We start from the raw sequence: 20505 nt of genomic DNA on the forward strand, positions 1-20505 counted from the left end.
AGGTAGTGGTTAGTGTCCCCAGGTAGTGGTTAGTGTCCCCAGGTAGTGGTTAGTGTCCCAGCTATCTGCCCTGGAGTGGGGCTATCTGCCCTGGAGTGGGGCTATCTGCCCTGGAGTGGGGCTATCTGCCCCGGTGTGGTCTCCACTTTGGTGGCCCCGTTCTGCAACCCTTCAGCCATTGAGAAATCTCGAGTTTTTTTTCAAGACACCCAATTCTGTACCTGAAAACAAAATTCAGTCAAATTCCTTGAACTGTTCTGACGTGGGGCCGCATGGAACCAGTCTTCAGAGGCTCCCATAAATTCCAATTAAAGAAGAAAAGAATAATGAATGAACTGTCATTGACTGTATTTGATTGTTGAAACGGTGTTGTTTGCCCTGGAATTTGGAACCGAATACCTTGAAAAACACTTCTCGTTTGTGATGTTATGTTCAAGTGAAATGATTCTTCGCCCGTGATGGGGCGGGGTCAATGTGTGCCAATTCTCGCTGCCCTTAATTCAACTGCGACAGTTGACGTTCCTTGCCTTGTCCTGTCGCCTACAGAAAGTGTCAGGAGACTACCGTGTTTACTGAAATTCCCAGTAAACGACTGCGTTTACTGACATTCCCAGTAGACTGTGTATACTGACATTCCCAGTAGACGACTGTGTTTACTGAAATTCCCAGTAAACGACTGCGTTTACTGACATTCCCAGTAGACTTTGTTTACTGACATTCCCAGTAGACGGCTGTGTTTATTGAAATTCCCAGTAAACGACTGCGTTTACTGACATTCCCAGTAGACTGTGTTTACTGACATTCCCAGTAGACGACTGTGTTTACTGACATTCCCAGTAGACGGCTGTGTTTACTGACATTCCCAGTTGACTATCGTGACTGTTGATGTAAGCAGTAGACAACTGTGGGCTTGCTGTGCTGATGAATTGATACTGTCCCCAGACAATTGACTATCCCAGAAAGTAGGGGCTTTTTTATTTTTACTTCAGCTGTACGTCTTGCCTTTCCTTGGAATTTACAGTCGAATTTAACCATAGATAAAATGTGCGAGAATCTTTCGAGTAAATTATATTTATGTACATAAATTTCTCGAAAACAATCCATAACATGGACCCGATAACCATTTTGGACCATAAATTTTTTTTAAATTGTATATTAAAATTAGATTTATAATGTCCAGTCGCAATACAAAATTTCTGCATGATCCCACATAACCTGATCGGTCGAATAATGTGGCCGAAATGGCCGGTTATAAAGTGACTGCAGACGGACGCTAACAATGATATTGCTTAGGTAATATAAACGTACGTGCCAATGTTGGGAAATTAAGTGATTAATCCTACCAACTTTTCTCTTAATCATCCCCGGATGCACAGCTTAGTAGGGTTAAAGATATATTTGAGATTCGCTCATCAAAATCTTCTCTGAATATTGACATCTACTGCTTCTTGATTGAAGCTAGTTCGAAAAATGGTAAATGTCGTTTATATGTAGTACCTCGAGTATATGAATTTTACTAGAATTTACAGCAGGAGAATCTTTACTGCCATAGATGGCGAAATTTAGAAATTAGAAGCAGTCAACTGATTCATCGGCTCAATGCTATTTTCAAATTGTCACGTTCATTTATTGAAATATTTTGCAAATAGCAGTATTTTCATTTTTAAGCAATTGCTATTTCAAAATTGCAAAAAATGTGCAAAATTTCTAGCTACCCAAAGACCATCTATGCCTTGGTGATTTTCACATCTAATCATATTTTCGAACCGTCGCCAAGCAATGCCATGAGGTTCTGTAGTTTATCATCGTGTTCTACATTAACGCCTGAGTAAATTCATATAATTTCAATTATGAAATAGCTACATCTTATAGCATTATTCGTTTTATCTAATCGGGATCTAATTGAAAAGGATAAATATTCCATTTACCAAAAAAGTTTATTTCTGTGAAGCAACTTAAGCGAGTAACTTTAATTACAGCTGCCAGCAATGGGACTCAGTGGCATGCTGACGCTGGCAGTGTTGCTGGTAAGAGTCAGCCGGAGTCATCAGGCAGAGACGTTAGACGTAGCGCGTCAGCAGGCGGAGACGTCAGACGTAGCGCGCTGCGTCGCGCTGACAGGCGGGGACGATGAGCTGCTGCAGCGCGCTCAGCTCATCTGTGCTACGTGCGCCTCCATCTTCCAGCGCGCCAGCATCGTCAGCCACTGCAGGTAACCCAGCGCGCCAGCATCGTCAGCCACTGCAGGTAACCCAGCGCGCCAGCATCGCCAGCCACTGCAGGTAATCCAGCGCGCCAGCATCGTCAGCCACTGCAGGTAAATACTAGTGAGACTAGCGACACTTTACTAGTGAGACTAGCGACACTTTACTAGTTAGACTATCGACACTTTACTAGTTAGACTATCGACACTTCACTGGTGAAACTACCGACACTTTACTAGTGAGACTACCGACACTTTACTAGTGAGACTAGCGACACTTTACTGGTGAGACTACCGACACTTTACTAGTGAGACTACAGACATTTTACTAGTGAGACTACCGACACTTTACTAATGAGACTAGCGACACTTTACTAGTGAGACTACAGACATTTTACTAGTGAGACTACCGACAGTTTACTAGTGAGATTACCGACACTTTACTAGTGAGTCTACCGACACTTTACTAGTGAGACTACTGACACTTAACTAGTGAGACTACCGACACTTTACTAGTGAGTCTACCGACACTTTACTAATGAGACTACTGACACTTAACTAGTGAGACTACTGACACTTAACTAGTGAGACTACCGACACTTCACTAGTGAGACTACCGACACTTCACTAGTGAGACTACCGTCACCTTACTAGTGAGACTACCGACACTTTACTAGTGAGACTACCGACATTTTACTAGTGAGACTACCTTCATTTTACTAGTGAGACTACCGACAGTTTACTAGTGAGATTACCGACACTTTACTAGTGAGGCTACCGACATTCTTCTAGTGAGACTATCGACACTTTACTAGTGAGACTATCGACACTTTACTAGTGAGACTAGCGACACTTTACTAGTGAGACTAGCGACACTTTACTAGTGAGACTAGCGACACTTTACTAGTGAGACTAGCGACACTTTACTAGTGAGACTAGCACTAGTGAGACTACCGACACTTTACTAGTGAGACTACAGACACTTTACTAGTTAGACTATCGACACTTTACTAGTGAGACTATCATACTTTCTTATTGATAGTACCGTCTACAGGCGTGGATATGACCGATGGTGAAGAGCATTATAGAGATTATCTTATAAATCTTCACATTTATTGTCCATGCAGACGAATTCGTGGACGGATTATTTTGCCATTTTACTGTAGAATTAAAATAAAATTTAAAGACGCAGAGCACAGCGCAATGATTGAAAAACGTGGAAGTAGTTTGGGCCGATGACTGCGCGAGATACTGTAAATTATTCGACTAGTCTATGTATATAGTTTGGGTGTTTTTAAAATCTCGATGGTTGGCAAGTTGAATGCACGGTGAAATGTTATCCTCTTACCAGGTTTTGAAATTCTGCTGATTGATCTCACGTTTTTTTCCAGTTCCACGTGCTATATCAACGACGTTTTTGCCACATGCTATTCTTCTTTGAAGGAAACTCTTGAAAAAATGCAAATGGATCCTTTTCACGTGGTCAAAATGGACGTGGTTTTGAATGCAGCTCAAAAAGAAAATCAACGGAGGTTAAATTCTCCACGATTAACAACATGAAACGAGAATTCGAAAACTCCGAAGACGGTTTATCGGTTAAAGCTTAATTTCGTGAAGTTGCCGATGCGTAATTATCAACGTAGTGCACATTTTGCGATATTATGAATAAACTTAGGTTGTTTAATCAACTGATATTCCTGTGCTACTTGCCGTAACACGGGAGTGAAATTATTTATCCCTCCAAAGAAAATTAACTCCAGTTTTTAACACAAATCATTGCCGTCTTTAGTTACAAGTTACAGGGGCAAGAATCCTAACTAATCGCTATACGCATTATAAATTGATACTTATTTTATGTAGACGCGTTTGCCGTGACGATAATTTGCGTCTCGATTAAAGTCCCTTTTGTTTCAGCTGAAAGCAGTAATGTTGTAAAAGGCTCATGGACTGCAATGAAATTTTTTCATTTGGATCTGCAAGGCGCTGTAGCAAGCCGAATATTGCATCCAATACGATCGAGTTGTGAGAATTATGCTGTGTCTGGTGTACAGTTGCAAAGCAAGGCACGCACTAGCTCATTTCCTACTTTCTTTGACCTGTTTTAGGTTGAGTTATTCTTTGAAGATCTACTTTCAAGTTGAGCGATATAAACTTGAGGTAATTTTGTAGATCTCTGCTGACAGTCATTTAGTCCTTCATATACACGGAGATTTTGGTTGTATCTGCATTCTAGGATAGAAATTTGTATTTGCACAATGGTGCATTTTGCAATCCTACTACACTTTAACTAAGCACAAGAAGATACAGGGAATGACGAGTAGCACAACGACTTACTGTAGGTTACGACTTACTGCAGGATTACGACTTACTACTTACTGCAGGATTTATTTCAACGACTTACTGCAGGATTTATTTCCTGTGTATATCCTCGACTACACATTCATCTTAAATATTTTACCATTCTTCATAAGATTGATTGAGGCGCATAAAACTGACGAATGCACTCGCGCGTGGACAACCGATTAATTCAAACGGTTGCGACTATTATGAGTTTTTGATATTATTCAGTGTAAATTATCCATTCACTGCAGCGAAAATATGTTGGAGTTTTTACGGAATGGGAACCTTGCATAATGAAATTTGATTATCTTCTCAGGTGAAATCAAAGCGAAGAGTGTTGCAATATGAAGCATTATTTATACGAAATTACGAAGCTCGTTTACTGTATATTGAACAGTAGATACGGCTCGAAACAGTCCAGAAACTTTAATATTAATTTGGAATGGTTGAGTATTTTATAGATAATCTATATTTTTGTGGGGCTGGGCATTAAGCCTCATTATGACCACATCCTCGTACACTTTGCATGCATATATCGCTTGAACCATACCCACTGCATGCCGTCAACTCTGCTGCCTCGTCTAACTTTAACTAACATAGAATAGGTTAATCAAATGTAGATGTTTTAATTTAATTATTTATAGCTTCCACACTACCGTTGATAGTGGGTAATGGGTGAGTGGGGCGAGTCGTGAAAGTTTACGAAGTCGAAATTGTTCATTTCAAGTATTCTTTAACAAATTTTTGTTTAATTGATTAACTTTTTTTTTGGCCGGTGTTTTAAATAACTTATTTGTGATGAATGTCCGAGGGTATTAGATGTCCCAAGGGGTATATTAGGAAATACAAATTCTTGGTTATTTCTGCAGTGACCGTCGTGACTCGCTGAAGTGATGTATCAGCAAGACGGCAGAGTTATAGCATCTGTGAGATTAGCTTACACATTGAACATCGTAGCAGCGGCGACAGAAGAACTGCCGAAGCAGGCATCGTATGGGAACTGCGTCTCAATGGCTGGCTTTAGCACGTAATGTGTTTATGTAAGACGACTCCGACGCGTAATGTTTCGACTGCCATCAACTACTGCGATGTGCCGCTCCTCTGCTCCTCTTGAGTACTGCTCAACAACAGGTGCGCAACCTGCATCATCGCGACACTTGAACCTTCTATAATGAAAAGTTATTGATAAGGATTATTTTTATTCATGTATTTGACGTATATCTTATTCCCGATGACCACCATAAGTTTTTGAATTCGAACTGAGAACAGAAATATTTGGCGGTCACCAATTGAACTACGCGGGTATTCAGTGGTAAAATATTTCATTGAATGTTTTCGGGTTTAGAGCTCAGAACTTTCCTGCCTTGTTTACATTAGGAGACACTCGAAAGAGAAACATGTGATACAAGCGCGAGCTCTTTCACATCGGTAATTCACCAGCGGGCGTGGGAGCGAAAACTGTTTGTGCAAGTGCGGCTCTTTCGTTCCCAAAACACGGCCGTGGGAGTCGGTGACACCTGCAACTAAATTCTACTTACTGTACAATAAGTAATTGGCAGTTATAGGTGGGCGACAATGAAATGTGCGTTTGAAGTCGATATTATTTTCGCCATGTGTGATGAAAGGAGGCTTAGTTTGATGTGAGGCTTATAGTGTGATGAAAGGAGGCACAAACCTTAATAATATTTATCAAGGTTACACAAATGCGGGAAATATAGCTGTAAACGCAACCAAGATAATTTTATTTATAATTTATAATGCTAGAATAGAAACTATTTAAACAATTCAATATATTTGAAAAATGATCTATATTGACTTGGGCTTAGAATATAAATTAAGTAACGAGGTACTTCGAAAAATATCCTTGATTACAGGCACACCAATGGCTCGTAAATTAAAACGTATAAACGAATGTATGAAGTTAAGCGTCTAGAAATAGAAACAAGGGGTATATTTGAAGCTGCAGAAATGCGAGTAACAAATGCAGGTCAAGATAGTTTATACCTGAACCATTTGAAATGACCCAACGATTATGCGCTGGAGAAGCAAGCTGCAGAAGCCGCCTATGACGCTGATGTATGTGCATGTAGAGCAGTTTATATATTTGATTAGCATATTAAAGACGTTCAAATAAACAACAAAACTGAACAACTATTAATTAACAAGTTAGATATAGTCGAGCGATAGAGATTCAATAAACTCAAACGAATTGATCCGTTGTTGTTAAAATATTTTATTGAGACATAAATGCTGCTGACCGCCAGATAATGCATCAAACGAAATATATATTTTTTATGATACAATCATTGTAAAATAATCCAGTTCATAGTTTTACTCATTGTATCTTAGGGATAATTACGTCGCTAGGTAATGTTATAATTATGAACATTAGGAAGGAAATCAGTTATCGACCAACACAAAAGTTTCGTATTGTTACTGCGAGTGGAACTTATTGGTGAGTTCAGAAATATTCGAGGAAAATTTACTTTCCCCCTAAACCGGATGCTGCTTTGTCGGTGCGAGTGACGGTTTGTTTGGATGAAGGGTGGACTGCGGAAACCTACCCGCGTACGTAGTTTGCTCACGAGCGATACCTTATGGCAATAACATGTAACTATAGCTAAAATTGCTACAAAAGATGTAATAGAATGTAACTTATTGCTTATCCTGTTGCTACGGGCAATAAAAATAGCCAACAGCTATACCATGTGACTGTGCCACCGGAGTCTTATTATGCATGAATAATTGCATGCAAAAGAGGAAATCAATTGCATGTGAGGTCCTCCTGGCGCACTGAACATATGAGCCGCGCCAAGAAACGCTACGAGCAAATGAGCGACGTCTGTTCCGGGTTATGATGAAATATTCATTATTGGAGGAAAATAAAGTGGGACCACTGAATTTTTTTTGATGGAATTATTAATGCAATTCCGTGAAAGTGTACAAAATTATTTACTAACTAACTGGAAGAATAAGGTAAGGAGTATGTATATTCGCAGAAAAGTTTATTGATATTCTCTTCGGATCAGCTTTGACGCCATGCAAAAGAAATTGACAAATCAAAATTATACAATTCGGCACTATATGCTACACCGCGCAATTAACCCAGCTAATGGCTTATCTTTAGCATTGCGATTTACTTTCAGGTGGAGGTAATTATAAAAATTATCGGATAGGGGCTTCTACTACAGTAATCATGCATGAATAAATTTACTTTTACGAGCCAGTCCTGTTCCGTTCATACCTATTGAGAATGAAGTAATTTTGCGTGGCTCATTTTCTTCATCGCCAGCGAAGGCAATATGTGATATGCATTGTGATATATCAACATAAAGATCTCATACTTTAGCGAGAAACTTAGTTTTATCAGAGCAAACGTGTATAATATTTTTGGCCGTTGAAGGAGGTAACGAGTTTTGGTCGGTCATAAGCAACAGAGATGGTGTTTTCAAATGACAACCACCTGCCCTTTAACTAAGGCTCGGAAGCTGATCTGTCTTCACCTCAGACTGGGCACCGCCACTGAAAAAATATTAGCGCATTGGCTAGCTGGTGCCTCTTATGACGCCTTTCATTGGCTACCTTATGGAGGCTCCGCCTTCGCCTCGGTGCCTCGCTACCCTCAAAACAGGTGGCCGTTCCGAGGGTCCTATTCTACCCTCACTTCAGCTTGATCAAGTTTAAAGAGAAGTTATTCTGAAACTGTGCTGTGAAGCTTGAAAAGTTACCAGGCTTGGTTGTTGTCGGTTATTTCTTCATTGAACATTCATACATATTCTTCCATCGTGCGTTGGTTGTGAAGTTGTTGGTATTAAGTTACACTCAGCAGTTACAATGCATCAGGTTCGCTCAGATCCCGCGTCGCCGTCATCACAGATGACAGAACTTCACACGATGCTGCCTGCAAACACTACGTTTGAGCAGCTGCAAAGTTCAGTCGAGCCGCTAGACCACCCCAATGCTTCCCACGAAACTCCTTTGTCAGAAGAAGAATTCTTGCGAACTTTACCGAATTTCCAGTTTACCGGCCAAATTTTACCCGGCTACGAAAACATTTCATATTTCCAGACTTGTGCATATTCACCCCACATGTATACTGACTTCAGTCCATCTCCTCAGTACCCTTACGAAATGAACTGGTCGAACTGCAATCTCCCAGCGTGTGTCGGCACTAACAGTTTTCTCAACACGAGTTTACTTATTTCGCCTGACTGCGAGCAGCTCATGCATGATGCTGCAACCAACTCAGCCAACCTTTCGGATTCTCCGACTTCTAACGATACCTCACCGAACTCTTCCATCGATTCTCTGTCGAATTTTTGCGATGAAACACAAGGCAATTTTTCTCAATACATTGAATGTGATAATAACAGGATCTCGAACCAAGGTTATTTTTCCGAACAAGTGCCGACCTTCCACCAAGATCTTCTTCATAATGACGTTACGTTAAGTTCACCTATGAAGTTCGAAGAACAACAAAGAACGAACTCAGGCGACGAACCCCTTAATAACTCTGACGGATGCATCGTTTTTCGTTCATCATCTCCTCGGGCAGACGCATTTCTTGACGCTGCAACAGAGGAAAAAACTGCGGACGCTACAGACTCTTGTGGACTGCCGACTCGCAATCCAGCGGACGGGGATGTTCATTTCAACACCGACATCTCGTCGCCGGCTTGCGCACGCCAATCTTCTCCTTGCCAGCCCAGCCGTGAGTGAACTATGGAATAAATTTATAATTAGTTATATATAATTTGACAATTGACAGACAGATGTGTCATTTTGAAAGATTTCCCAAAAGATATTTGTAAATTTGAGCAAGCACATTTGTTTTGAACATGCAGATCAGATCAGCAGTTGTGAACACCGATCTGAAGATGTTTAACATCTGATGAATATGTTTAGCAAGATATTTTTACTAAGTTTAACAGGTAAGTAGTGTTCAAGTAAATAATTCTTGGGAATCGGTAGAACATCGACTCCCTTTCGTCTAATAATAATCATTTGGATTATAAATTTTTGTTTTCTCGTACGAAAAAAAATTATGGTGGAAGTACGTGAAAACTATCATATGATGACTGCGACGTTCTACAATTGTATTTTCATCTATGCTGGAGTGTTTTCAACTTGGTGAGTTAATCTTTAAATTTATTTTAATCAGTTTCCATCGTTTTATCACAAAAACTCGAAATTGTCCCTACAACACTATAAAAAACTTTCCCTCAAGTTTTCAATTGAGCCTTGAATATGGATCATCAAATTATTCATTGTAGTAGATTTCCAAGCACTTCATTTGATTCATCTTCCATTCAATACAGGAGTTACATTATCCGATATAGTGCCGTATTCTTAAACTCGTCTCAGTTCATCGGATAACAAGAGCTCGCCTCAGTTCATCGGATAACAAGAGCTCGTCTCAGTTCATCGGATAACACGAGCTCGTTTCAGTTCATCGGATAACATGAGCTCGTTTCAGTTCATCGGATAACATGAGCTCGTTTCAGTTCATCGGATAACATGAGCGTTTCATCACTTCAGTCATCAATTTGATGGACTAAAAAGTGGCTGTGAAGTTTCTCACGACGCAACGTGAGCTCACCGCTGCTTTCTCTTGGTGAGGTTCACCCTGGCTCTGCCCCTCCCTTGAATCGAGGGGTCATTGTTCGTCACTAAGTTCTTTTAAATTTATAATAACATTAAATCTAGCGGAGAAAATCATTCGCTCAATTAAATTACGGTATTCCTTTTTGGAACTAACTATATACGTACTCACTTTACATAAGTATTTTAATCATACCATATATTAAACGCAGGAAAAGCAGCGGAAACTTCACAATTGTAATATTTACATCCTCAGAACAGAAGCAGCTTTGATGCAAGTTGAAAATCAACCAGAACGATCCAGCAATGAAAGCAAGCCAGTCACTTATAGCCTTATACGGTCGGAATTCTTACGCTAGCAGTCTTCATCATATAATGAAGGACACTTAGTCCTTCATCAAATTTGGTTTCACGTTCTGGGGGTAGAAAAATTAAAGCAATAATTTTTTAATTATTCTCTAATCGCGAATAATTTTAGTTATCATCAATAATAAAAAACAGGCGCACGGAAATTTCCAAAGCTCAGTATATTTATTCCAGGACAGCTGGACTGAATCTGACGGAGAAAACAGTGAAGCTTTTGTAATATATTTGCATTGACATCACTAATTGTCAGTGACGATGATTTACAACAGTTATCCTTAGTCGAAAATTCTGGTTAATTCTCATTTTACAGCGCATGCTTATTATTGTACTGGCGGGACAGTTTCATTATTTACTCATTTTTGAGCAAACAAATGCAAAACAGACCTGCAAACACGCAATATTCAACAGCAACAAAGGAGCTACATATCGGTGGCAAATTTTAAAATTAAATTTCACAGCTTTGGTAGTACGCGGGCACTTACAACATCAAAAGCAGGTCGTGTGTAGATATATCGTAAAATATATTAAAAAAAAAATTATTTTTAAAAATATCGTAAATAAAAAAAGCAGTTGAAGGAAACCCGGCAGCTCTCATCTTATGCGCCATGTGATCCTTGCCGAGTATGCCAACAGGATCTACGTTTTTTCTCGCCACTTAGTCAGATCACTAACAGGAAACCTAATCCCGGATCTGGATCACAATGCAATCGTTATTTATAACTACGGTAGTAAAAACGTGGGTATTATGAGACAGGTTCAAGATCTGTATATGAGAGCGCTCGAGTGCCTGGCTTTAATCTGCAGGAAAAAGACAACGGCATTTGTATTCTAAGACATCAATAAAAACATGCAACGTACGAGGTGGGATCAAGTGCTCTATGGTGCCTTGATTCCGCTACTGAATGTTAGAGCACTGGTGGATTTAATATGGTGAACCACTTTATTATGCCTAATGAGGCATTATAAAGGCTATAACGTCTATTACTAATGTCTGGTGATGAGGTCTCATGTGACAACCTAAATACAAGATTCGCTAGCTTGTAAGTGGCATATTAAAATAAAATAATAGCCCTGTTTGCTGGTCATCCCTCCAAAAAATGGTTGCTCGAATTTTTGCTTTTATTAGAATTTTGTTAATAATATATAAACTCATTTAGCTCCTCTGGTGACGTACATCAGAGGAGATTTTGCATTTGGATTTAGGTGAATGTGAGGAGGTAATGAATTCATTTAGTAGATACTAGTGTGTTAAAAGAGTCATCAAAAATTGCAGCGAAAATACGTAAAGAAGTTGAGTAACTGATGTTCTTATTTGCCTGTTGAAACAATCTTGTTCATCTCTTTAAAACTATTGCATCAAATCAAGATTAAATAATATGTATTGAAATAGTGTTAATTAAATCAATATTTTGCATTTAATGTTGTCACACGCATTAAATCCATTTATACCAAGAGGTTCTAAATAAAATCATTTTACTCCAAACGCGATGCAACGGCTAAAGATAATATATGCGTCATGAGTGAATAAAATTAATATTTTATCCCTATATGTTGGCTGTCATTAATGAAATAATTTTTCCAAAAAACAAGATGTCGTAAAATACGAAACTTTGAGTTTCATGTGTAAATTTTGTAATAATTGGAACTCGAAAAAGATCGTCATTAAATGTTTTGAATTTCTCGCTGGAGAAGAAGAAAAGAAAATTAGTTATCAAAATGCGATAATGAATGATATATTTACAACCTCGCACAGTGAGCGTAACTTGAAACTGCTTTCTCACCGATAAGAAAATATGGCAAAAAGGGAGTCGGTGTTGGTTGGGGCGGTATTACTGCGCGCCACCCTTTCCCTCATTTGTTTGGAGAGAAGCAGCTGCAGGGCCACGGCAATGTCCTCGACGTCAAGTCTACAACTACGTCTGCTCAGGCAACACAGTACAAACAACCGTCAAGTCTCGCGCTCAATCCTCTTATTCGGAACGTAAAGCGACGCTCACGCAGCAATAACTTTACAGGCCTTATACCTACATCGTCTATCATGTTCGCGCTCCTGCATGATACTTTCCTTAAGTAAAAAATACTTAGCTGCATGCCGTCTTGCGCTTTAATGGTTTAATGTTTTTCCGATTGCAGGTTGAAGATGGAATTATTAATTTTGATGCATTTTCTACGCAAGGCATCTCTCGGTCAGCCTGAGAATGGTATGTGCTTCAGACTTTCAATCCATTAATACACAACCAATCTTGTGAGATATTAAAACTAAGTTACTTCGAATCGAACACACACAATGACTCCCTATAGAACTCGTCAAAGTGATCCGGTGTAAATAATGTGAAAATCGTGGATTATTTAACAGAATTTCTGTCGCGGCAGTCTCTTATCATATTCTCATAGACGCTACAAGCCATGAGCCTAAGCAGGACGTGGCAGTCTCTTATCATATTCTCATGGACGCTACAAGCTATGAGCCTAAGCAGGACGTGGCAGTCTCTTATCATATTCTCATGGACGCTACAAGCTATGAGCCTAAGCAGGACGTGGCAGTCTCTTATCATATTCTCATGGACGCTACAAGCTATGAGCCTAAGCAGGACGTGGTAGTCTCGCATCATATTCTCATGGACGCTACAAGCCATGAGCCTAAGCAGGACGTGGCACTCTCTTATCATATTCTCATGGACGCTACAAGCCATGAGCCTATAAGCAGGACGTGGCAGTCTCACATCATATTCTCATGGACGCTACAAGCCTTGAGCCTAAGCAGGACGTGGCAGTCTCTCATCATATTCTCATGGACGCTACAAGCCATGAGCCTAAGCAGGACGTGGCAGTCTCTCGTCATATTTTCATGGACGCAGCAAGGCATGAGCGTAAGCTTGCATAATCTTTTACGGTGCTAGTTCTGATCCGTACTCGAGTGACGCTTAAAAAGTGACAAGGTCCGATAAACAAACAAGTTTGGTGTTTGAATGCCAGGCTAAATCCATTTGAAAGCGTGAGACTTACGAATCGGCCTCGTGTAGTAGTCTAAAATTTTGTTTTCATGTAATGAAGAGTTAAATTAGGTCTGCACTGGGCATGAAATTCGACTGCGTCAAATTTCAATAGAGCTAGAAATTTCCACGCCCAGCACTTATTGGCCCGACAGGATCGTAGCTAGATTTGATTTATAGTATTTTTCTTCACAATCACCATGACATTATTCGGTGAATTGTAAAATCGTAATCGGGAAAGCATTTGTGTTTTAATTCTGATAATCTCCATCTTACTGCATGCATTCACTTTCTAACGTTAGCTTTGCAGAATGACGAGCAAACAGCATTGTAATTCAAAATTGATTTTGTAGAAAATTATTTGGAGCCTTCGAGAGCTAGAATCGAGTTCAACAGCGGAGTGACTTGAACGTGATCTATGATTGGTGATTGAGAGGCAGGAGGCGGTAGAGCGTTAATGAGGTCTGGGGTGCCGGCCACTAATGGTCGTACGTACCACAAAACTGGCGGCTCTATATTTCAAAGCTTGCTGGCCCCTTTGTCCTTCGCGTGTCGACAATATCATTCATTTCATAGATGTCAGTATAATCTGGTTATAAAGTTCGATGTATTGCTCATGAGAGTAACTTCGGTTATCATGCAACGTTTAGTTTCTGTTTCTTGCTATTCTGTTCAATTCATTTGTGTTCCTATGTGCAATCTTGACGTAGAGATATTAATATTATTAATTCTTGTCTTAATATGTTGAGAATTAATCCCAATTACTCCAGTTAAAATATTTTGTGAATGTTCCCCTTAACAGTAAATATGAGTCATTCTAAGAAAGGTGAAACTATCCTTGATTTTCATGCAATTCACTGAGTCAGCGAGAAGGATTGCGGCGATGGGCGCATATATGTGTCCGGTCACACGCGTGGTGGTCTGGCAGTTTTATGTAGCGTGCGTCGCGCTGATGTTGAGGGGGTAAGTAACGCGATCAGGGCAGAGGCTGCGGCTCTTGTTTGTTCTGCTGATAAGAGTCTGAGAAGTGTCCTGATTTCAGAGACCCAAACTAGAGTGTCACTTGCTTGCTTTGCTGTTGTTATTATTTATCGTCAAGCTTTTTGACTTGGGGAAATGTATTCGAAAAACGCACGAGAAGTTGTGGGATAAATTTAAATTTGAACTGTGAATAGATTGAAATCAAACGTTTGTTATTTAAATCAATGAATTGGGCACTAAGTTTATACCTAGCTTGCATTGAGAGGAAATCGAGCAACACTGGACCATTAGAATCTTATGACTTTTGGCCCGAGTGACGCAGAAAGACCCTTGCATTTTGAAGCCGTTAGCACGTCCAGTTTCAGCAGAAAATGTGCGCCTAATTTCACTGTCGAACTCCACAGCACGAGCGCAGCTGCAGCGCAGGCAGCGACCCGGAACTGAGATGGTTTGCATTAGCATCGTTAACAAAAAATAATGAAAATAAGAAGTAAAACTCGCTGAATGGACAGACAAAACACGGTGTTGGGCGAAGACTAACGATCAAGATGGACGTAAAGTGCTCAATTAGAGCTGCAGCTATACAGGGAAACGATGTCATAAGACTACGGACGGATTTTTTATACCATGTTTCTCCTAATTGAATGTTAATAGACATTATTTTATCTTCAGATGAATAGGTGTTATCAGTGTAAAGATGATAAAGAGTTGAAACTATTTGTAATTTGAATTGATATAAGACACGTTACAGTGTTATGGTGTCAAAATTTGAAACTTTAACCCTTAAGAAATCCATGTATGTCTGTCATTTGTTAAGACAGGTCACCCCTGGAGTGAGGGTAGGAGTGAGGGTAGGAGTGAGGGTAGGAGTGGGATGAGGGTAGGAGTGAGGGTAGGAGTGAGGGTAGGAGTGAGGGTAGGAGTGAGGGTAGGAGTGAGGGTAGGAGTGGGAAGGAAAGTTATGGAGCCACAATATGCAAGGTTGCGTTGTTGTTTCACCAAACACGAGTTGTTAGGTCTTGTCCCTTCCCCTATTCGCTCATGAAGCTTAATTTCGTTTTCAATAATTCATGTTGAGGCCGTGAGAAAGCTTGTAGAAGTAAATTAAGTGAAAGCAGAAAATGGATTTAAGTTGCGCAAAATTACCAGTAAATGGTTATTCAGTGAAATGCAACGCAATGAGCAACTTTATATGATGCTGCATTGAATCATATGAAGCTAATGTTATCGTAAATTGATTTCAAAAAAGAGCGCAGCTGCAGTAAATTTTAAGATATTTCAGGCAAAGTGCGTGTGAAAAATTAGATTCCGGATTAAATTTCAGTTCATTGAATGTAAAGAGAATGGCTCTCTATTCGGAGTATTGTTCAAAATGAAAAATCACCGACGATTTTTGTAACGGTTTTTGAAAACAAAAAATGAATAATTGAACACGATGTTGAAGGTAATCTGTCAGTGAGAATAGAAAAGATTATAATCGAAAGGAAAACAGGATAAATATTTAACGTACCAAATTGATGAACAATCTATAGGACGAGTTCATCATCGTCTCTGATCCTACGAAAAGGGTCCAAGTTTTATGTACACGGGGGAAGTAGCGGCACAAGTTAAAATATTTACATTGTATTTATTAACCGGCAAGAATGACATCGCGAGCAATATGCTTCAAGGCTAGAAAAATTCAATCAGGCTTTTGCGGTTTTCTTGCGACTTCAGTTGGGAACCCAACTACAAGATATTTCTGTGAAATAGCTCGTAAAATTAAATTAAATTTTGAGTTTTCGTTCAATTTATGACCAAAAAATAATAATGAGAAAAATGTACAAGGATCAGCATCAGTATCACTTCATACAGATTGGCTTAATAAACAAAAAAATTTTTCAGCAAATCTTGTTAAAATTATTCAGGATATTATCGATACTCTTGAAATAATCCGTACATTCCATTCAATGTCAAGTGAGTTTCCAGCCATGATATACTTGCTAGGCTAGGCTCACTAAATTACACGAAACTTAAAAAAATAATAAAATAAAAATGCATTAATTTCCAGGCGAGAGCGGCGCATCGACGCTTGACTTGCTGGGCAAGTCGCGCAAGGAGCGCACGGCGTTCACTAAGCAGCAGATCAGGCAGCTCGAGGACGAGTTCCAGCACTCAAACTACCTCACCAGACTCAGGCGCTACGAGATCGCCGTAGCTCTCGATCTCACCGAGCGCCAGGTCCGTTCTAATGAGATATCTTCTGGTGTTTGTAGTTTAATATTAATTTTAATTAAGCACGAGTTCCAGCACTCGAACTACCTCACCAGACTCAGGCGCTACGAGATCGCCGTAGCTCTCGACCTCACCGAGCGTCAGGTCCGTTCTAAGGAGATATCTTCTGGTGCTTGTGGTTTGATATTAATTCTAATTATTATTAGAATAATAATATTCTAATGGTAATTAATAAACATTAATTAATATTAGATTTTCATTTCATAAAAAATGTTGCTTAAAATTTGTATCACAGACGCTATAGGATTGACACAAGGAGACATAATTTTTTGAAGACTTTTTTATTATTTTTCCAAGAGATTATAGTGTCGTATGGTACAATCAGCATTCTAAGTGCACGTTGCATATTGAAAAACTAAGACATCAATATTTTTTACGCCAATATTGATGCTATACTATCGAGAAATATAATTATGGAGATCAATATAATATATTATATAATTATGGAGATCAATTGCATGCTCCATTTTTTAGATATGCGTTAAGAATAACATCGATTAGCTGCAAAATCTTATTTACTGATAATGCTATCATGTTTAATTCTAACAAGTCATGGCTAAGTTGATGTCAAGTGCTTCGGTTATTATATTTCCATCATTAATTGCCTCATAGTCAACAGACATGATCATTGAAACAAGATGAATAACACTGCCAGTCAATAGCGATCAATGTTTTCTGCGTGAGCTGTTTTCCCATAAAATAATCATCCTTTTAAGCGTTCTGCTCATTGGGCTTTAAGAATTCTGGTAAATTCCAAACCGAAAAATTTATATTTATTTATATTACATATAATTACTATAATTTTAATCTGCTATTGATCCTAAATTGAATAAAAACAATGAGATGCAAAATAATTTGTATTCTACTGATGCGAGATGACGTTTACGGATGGCATCCCTACTTTGCAACACCTATTTTTTAGTTACCCCGACAAATCAACTCAGAAAGCATATATTTATTTTATAATCTCAATTACTTACATTATTTGGTCTGTCTTCTAATCTTCAGGTGAAAGTTTGGTTCCAAAATCGTCGCATGAAATGGAAGAGAACAAAAAGTGGGCAACTTGCAATGAAGCGGCAAAAGGAGCTCGAGGAACAACAGAGAAAAGAAATGGAACAACATGAGACGGATGAACAGATGATTATTGCTCCAGATGAAGCGCACCCAGATTATCAAAATATGTCAACAAGTTTTGAGCAAAACGAGAAAAATAAAAGCTTGGATACATCGACGGCTTTGGAACTTGAAACAATCCAGTGCGACTTAAACAAGTCCGAAACTCGTTTCCCGTCAAGCGCTGAATCAGAAATACCTGTAGAGACTAGCGATTGTTTTCAAGCTTCTGTAGATACGTTAATGGAACGTCCAGGGATAATCTCGAACAAATTGAAACCTTACGACAATCAAAACCTAAGCGAGGTTCCGATTACCGAAAAAAATTCTGGGGAAATGGCCGGACTTCAAGAGTGTGGTCGCAAAGTCTTCCAAGATTTTGACATTGAATGTTTTCATAGAACAGGAAAAGTTCTAAATAATTTTGAGCATTTTTCATATTCAATGTTTGGTAAAGACGAGACAAGTGGATGCGTGCAGTCGGTGGACCAATTCGAAACATCAGAAGAGAAGAGCGATCATCTTCCCTTTAATTCCTCCACAGAATGTTTGCCTGCACTTGGGGATGACGTTAATTTGGTCGCGTCTTCACAAGGACGTGTTATACACGAGGCTCACGAAGAGGAATTCTTAGACAGAATATTGACGGGCTCGACTACAAACTGTTACTCCTGTTAATTACAGGAAATGTATTCATTTAGATGTAATGACGAGTTACAACCTTGCCCCCTCAACATTTATGATGTTGAATTACTTCATTTATGTGGATTCTGTGCTGGAGATATTAGAATAAACAGTTGATAGATACCAGTTTTTAACAAGATTTTAAGTTTATTCACAGATTACCATTTTTATCTTTCTTAAAATAAATTCAATTCGGACCAATTAAATCGATCAATTCATATTTTTGCTGATGAACAGAATTTGCTTCTCATTCTATACCACTTATTTCATGCTTGTCATTCTATGTCTTTCATTCCATGCCTTTCAAATAATGCCTATAATTTCTCGCGTAGGCCTAGCATTACATTCCGATCATTCCATGTCTCTAAATTTATGCCTCTTAAATAATGCCTATCATTTCTTGCCTTTCATTCCATGTATGTCATTCTATGCCTCTCATTTCATGCCCCTTAAAGAAGGCCTATAATTTCTTACCTTTCAATCCATGTCTCTAATTTCATGTCGTCGCTGCTGTCCTAATAAAATGCCAGTGCTATTAGTCACGAAGGTCCCACTTTTGAACGGAGTTTCCTGATAAATTTTATTTATATATATGAAGAATTACCAACTTATTGTAAAATAACACTGATAACTGAGTTAATTCAATAATTATTCTAATAAAGTTTTTAGAAGACAATTAAACATTGTTTAAAGTTTCGCTTAGTTACAATGATCCTAAATTGTGATGGAGGGTCGCTTGTTAACTCATCTTATTAATTTGTTAGGAGTTTCTCACTGAGCGTTGAATTTTTTTTTACCAACAGTCAGACATTAATCGCCCATAATTTAGATAAGATTTGGATTAGATTGGGGACGTCTGTTTAAAAATGTAATGTTCATTACATATTCTAGACCATATTAAATAAGTTTTATAATATTTAATTGAATTACTTTGTTCATGAGGTTTCTCATTTAGCACCTAAACGAGAACAGCAAAAATAAGACGGTTATTGATTTGTGCAATTTAAACGTCTACGGTTATTGATGAACACATAAGTCAAGCAGTAGACATGTCGCTCATTATGTGCCATGATCATCAAAATACCATCATGATCAATTAAATTCTAAACATTATATACCATGTTCTCTAAGATATGAGCAAAAGCTACCATGTAATCTGAATCTTGTACTATGTACATTGCGATACCGCTATGAGCTAATGTATACAAAAAGTTTATATCACGGTGGCGAGTCTAAAAAGCCTTCGTTTGCACTCTGAAGTCTCATGTAAGTAGCTCAAGTGTGGCGGCGATGTCAGCCTCAGCGTCTGCTACTTATTAAGTAGCCAAGCTGCTGGTCGCTTAATGACCAAACTGACATTCTTGACCAGATTGGAGATCGTAAACGGAATGCAGTTTGTAGCCTTTGTGATAAAAAATATCTTAATTTTTGCATGTTTTTTTTATTCCCCTTCTTTCAAAATTCTTGATAAAACATTTTTTGAAGGGGTTACTTCATACTGGATCAACTGTGGCTTCTTTCTTCGCCAAATCGCGACGTGCGACAAATTAATGTTAATTTCCCTGCTAATCGAACATTCTATACGTCAGCCCACTGCTTCGCGAAAACACTGTTTATTATTGCTGTATAGTTTGGCTGTAGTCTTGTCCAATGACCACATCAATGGTCACTAGATGGTTAGTGGCGAGCGTCTGCACTGCGGTGATCTTAAACTGTTGTAGTAATGCAATGTTTGATTAGTGTTTGTTATCGTTGCTCACTGTTGTCATGATGTCAATGCTTGTTATCGTTGCTCACTGCCGTCACGATATCAATGCTTGTTATCGTTGCTCACTGCCGTCACGATATCAATGCTTGTTATCGTTGCTCACTGCCGTCACGATATCAATGCTTGTTATCGTTGCTCACTGCCGTCACGATATCAATGCTTGTTATCGTTGCTCACTG

At 38.9% G+C, this 20505-nt stretch overlaps 2 protein-coding genes across 2 annotated transcripts; both read left to right on the plus strand.

Annotated features, from left to right (window-relative positions):
• Positions 1-1317: 1317 nt before the first annotated feature.
• On the plus strand, positions 1318-3943 carry LOC108679071. The gene is made up of 3 exons (XM_018167592.2): positions 1318-1473; positions 1980-2212; positions 3595-3943. The coding sequence occupies exons 1-3, from the start codon at positions 1471-1473 to the stop codon at positions 3761-3763; spliced, it is 405 nt and encodes a 134-aa protein (XP_018023081.2). The 5' UTR covers positions 1318-1470; the 3' UTR covers positions 3764-3943.
• A 4434-nt stretch (positions 3944-8377) lies between these two features.
• Positions 8378-18552, plus strand: LOC125179558. The gene is made up of 3 exons (XM_047885643.1): positions 8378-9254; positions 16535-16704; positions 17767-18552. Exons 1-3 carry the CDS (start codon positions 8378-8380, stop codon positions 18550-18552), a joined length of 1833 nt encoding a protein of 610 aa, XP_047741599.1.
• The last annotated feature ends 1953 nt before the right edge of the window (positions 18553-20505 follow it).

Source organism: Hyalella azteca, unplaced genomic scaffold, assembly GCF_000764305.2.
Source record: "Hyalella azteca isolate HAZT.00-mixed unplaced genomic scaffold, Hazt_2.0.2 contig2635, whole genome shotgun sequence".
NCBI classification, from domain to species: Eukaryota; Metazoa; Arthropoda; class Malacostraca; order Amphipoda; family Hyalellidae; genus Hyalella; species Hyalella azteca.

Excerpts from the sequence above, each read along its gene's own strand:
- LOC108679071 (XM_018167592.2), top strand. Across the intron at positions 2,213-3,594 it reads AGCATCGTCAGCCACTGCAG|TTCCACGTGCTATATCAACG; the intron begins GTAACCCAGCGC and ends GTTTTTTTCCAG.
- LOC125179558 (XM_047885643.1), top strand. The coding sequence starts at position 8,378 with ATGCATCAGGTTCGCTCAGATCCCGCGTCGCCGTCATCACAGATGACA. Across the intron at positions 9,255-16,534 it reads TTCTCCTTGCCAGCCCAGCC|GCGAGAGCGGCGCATCGACG; the intron begins GTGAGTGAACTA and ends ATTAATTTCCAG. Across the intron at positions 16,705-17,766 it reads TCGATCTCACCGAGCGCCAG|GTGAAAGTTTGGTTCCAAAA; the intron begins GTCCGTTCTAAT and ends TCTAATCTTCAG.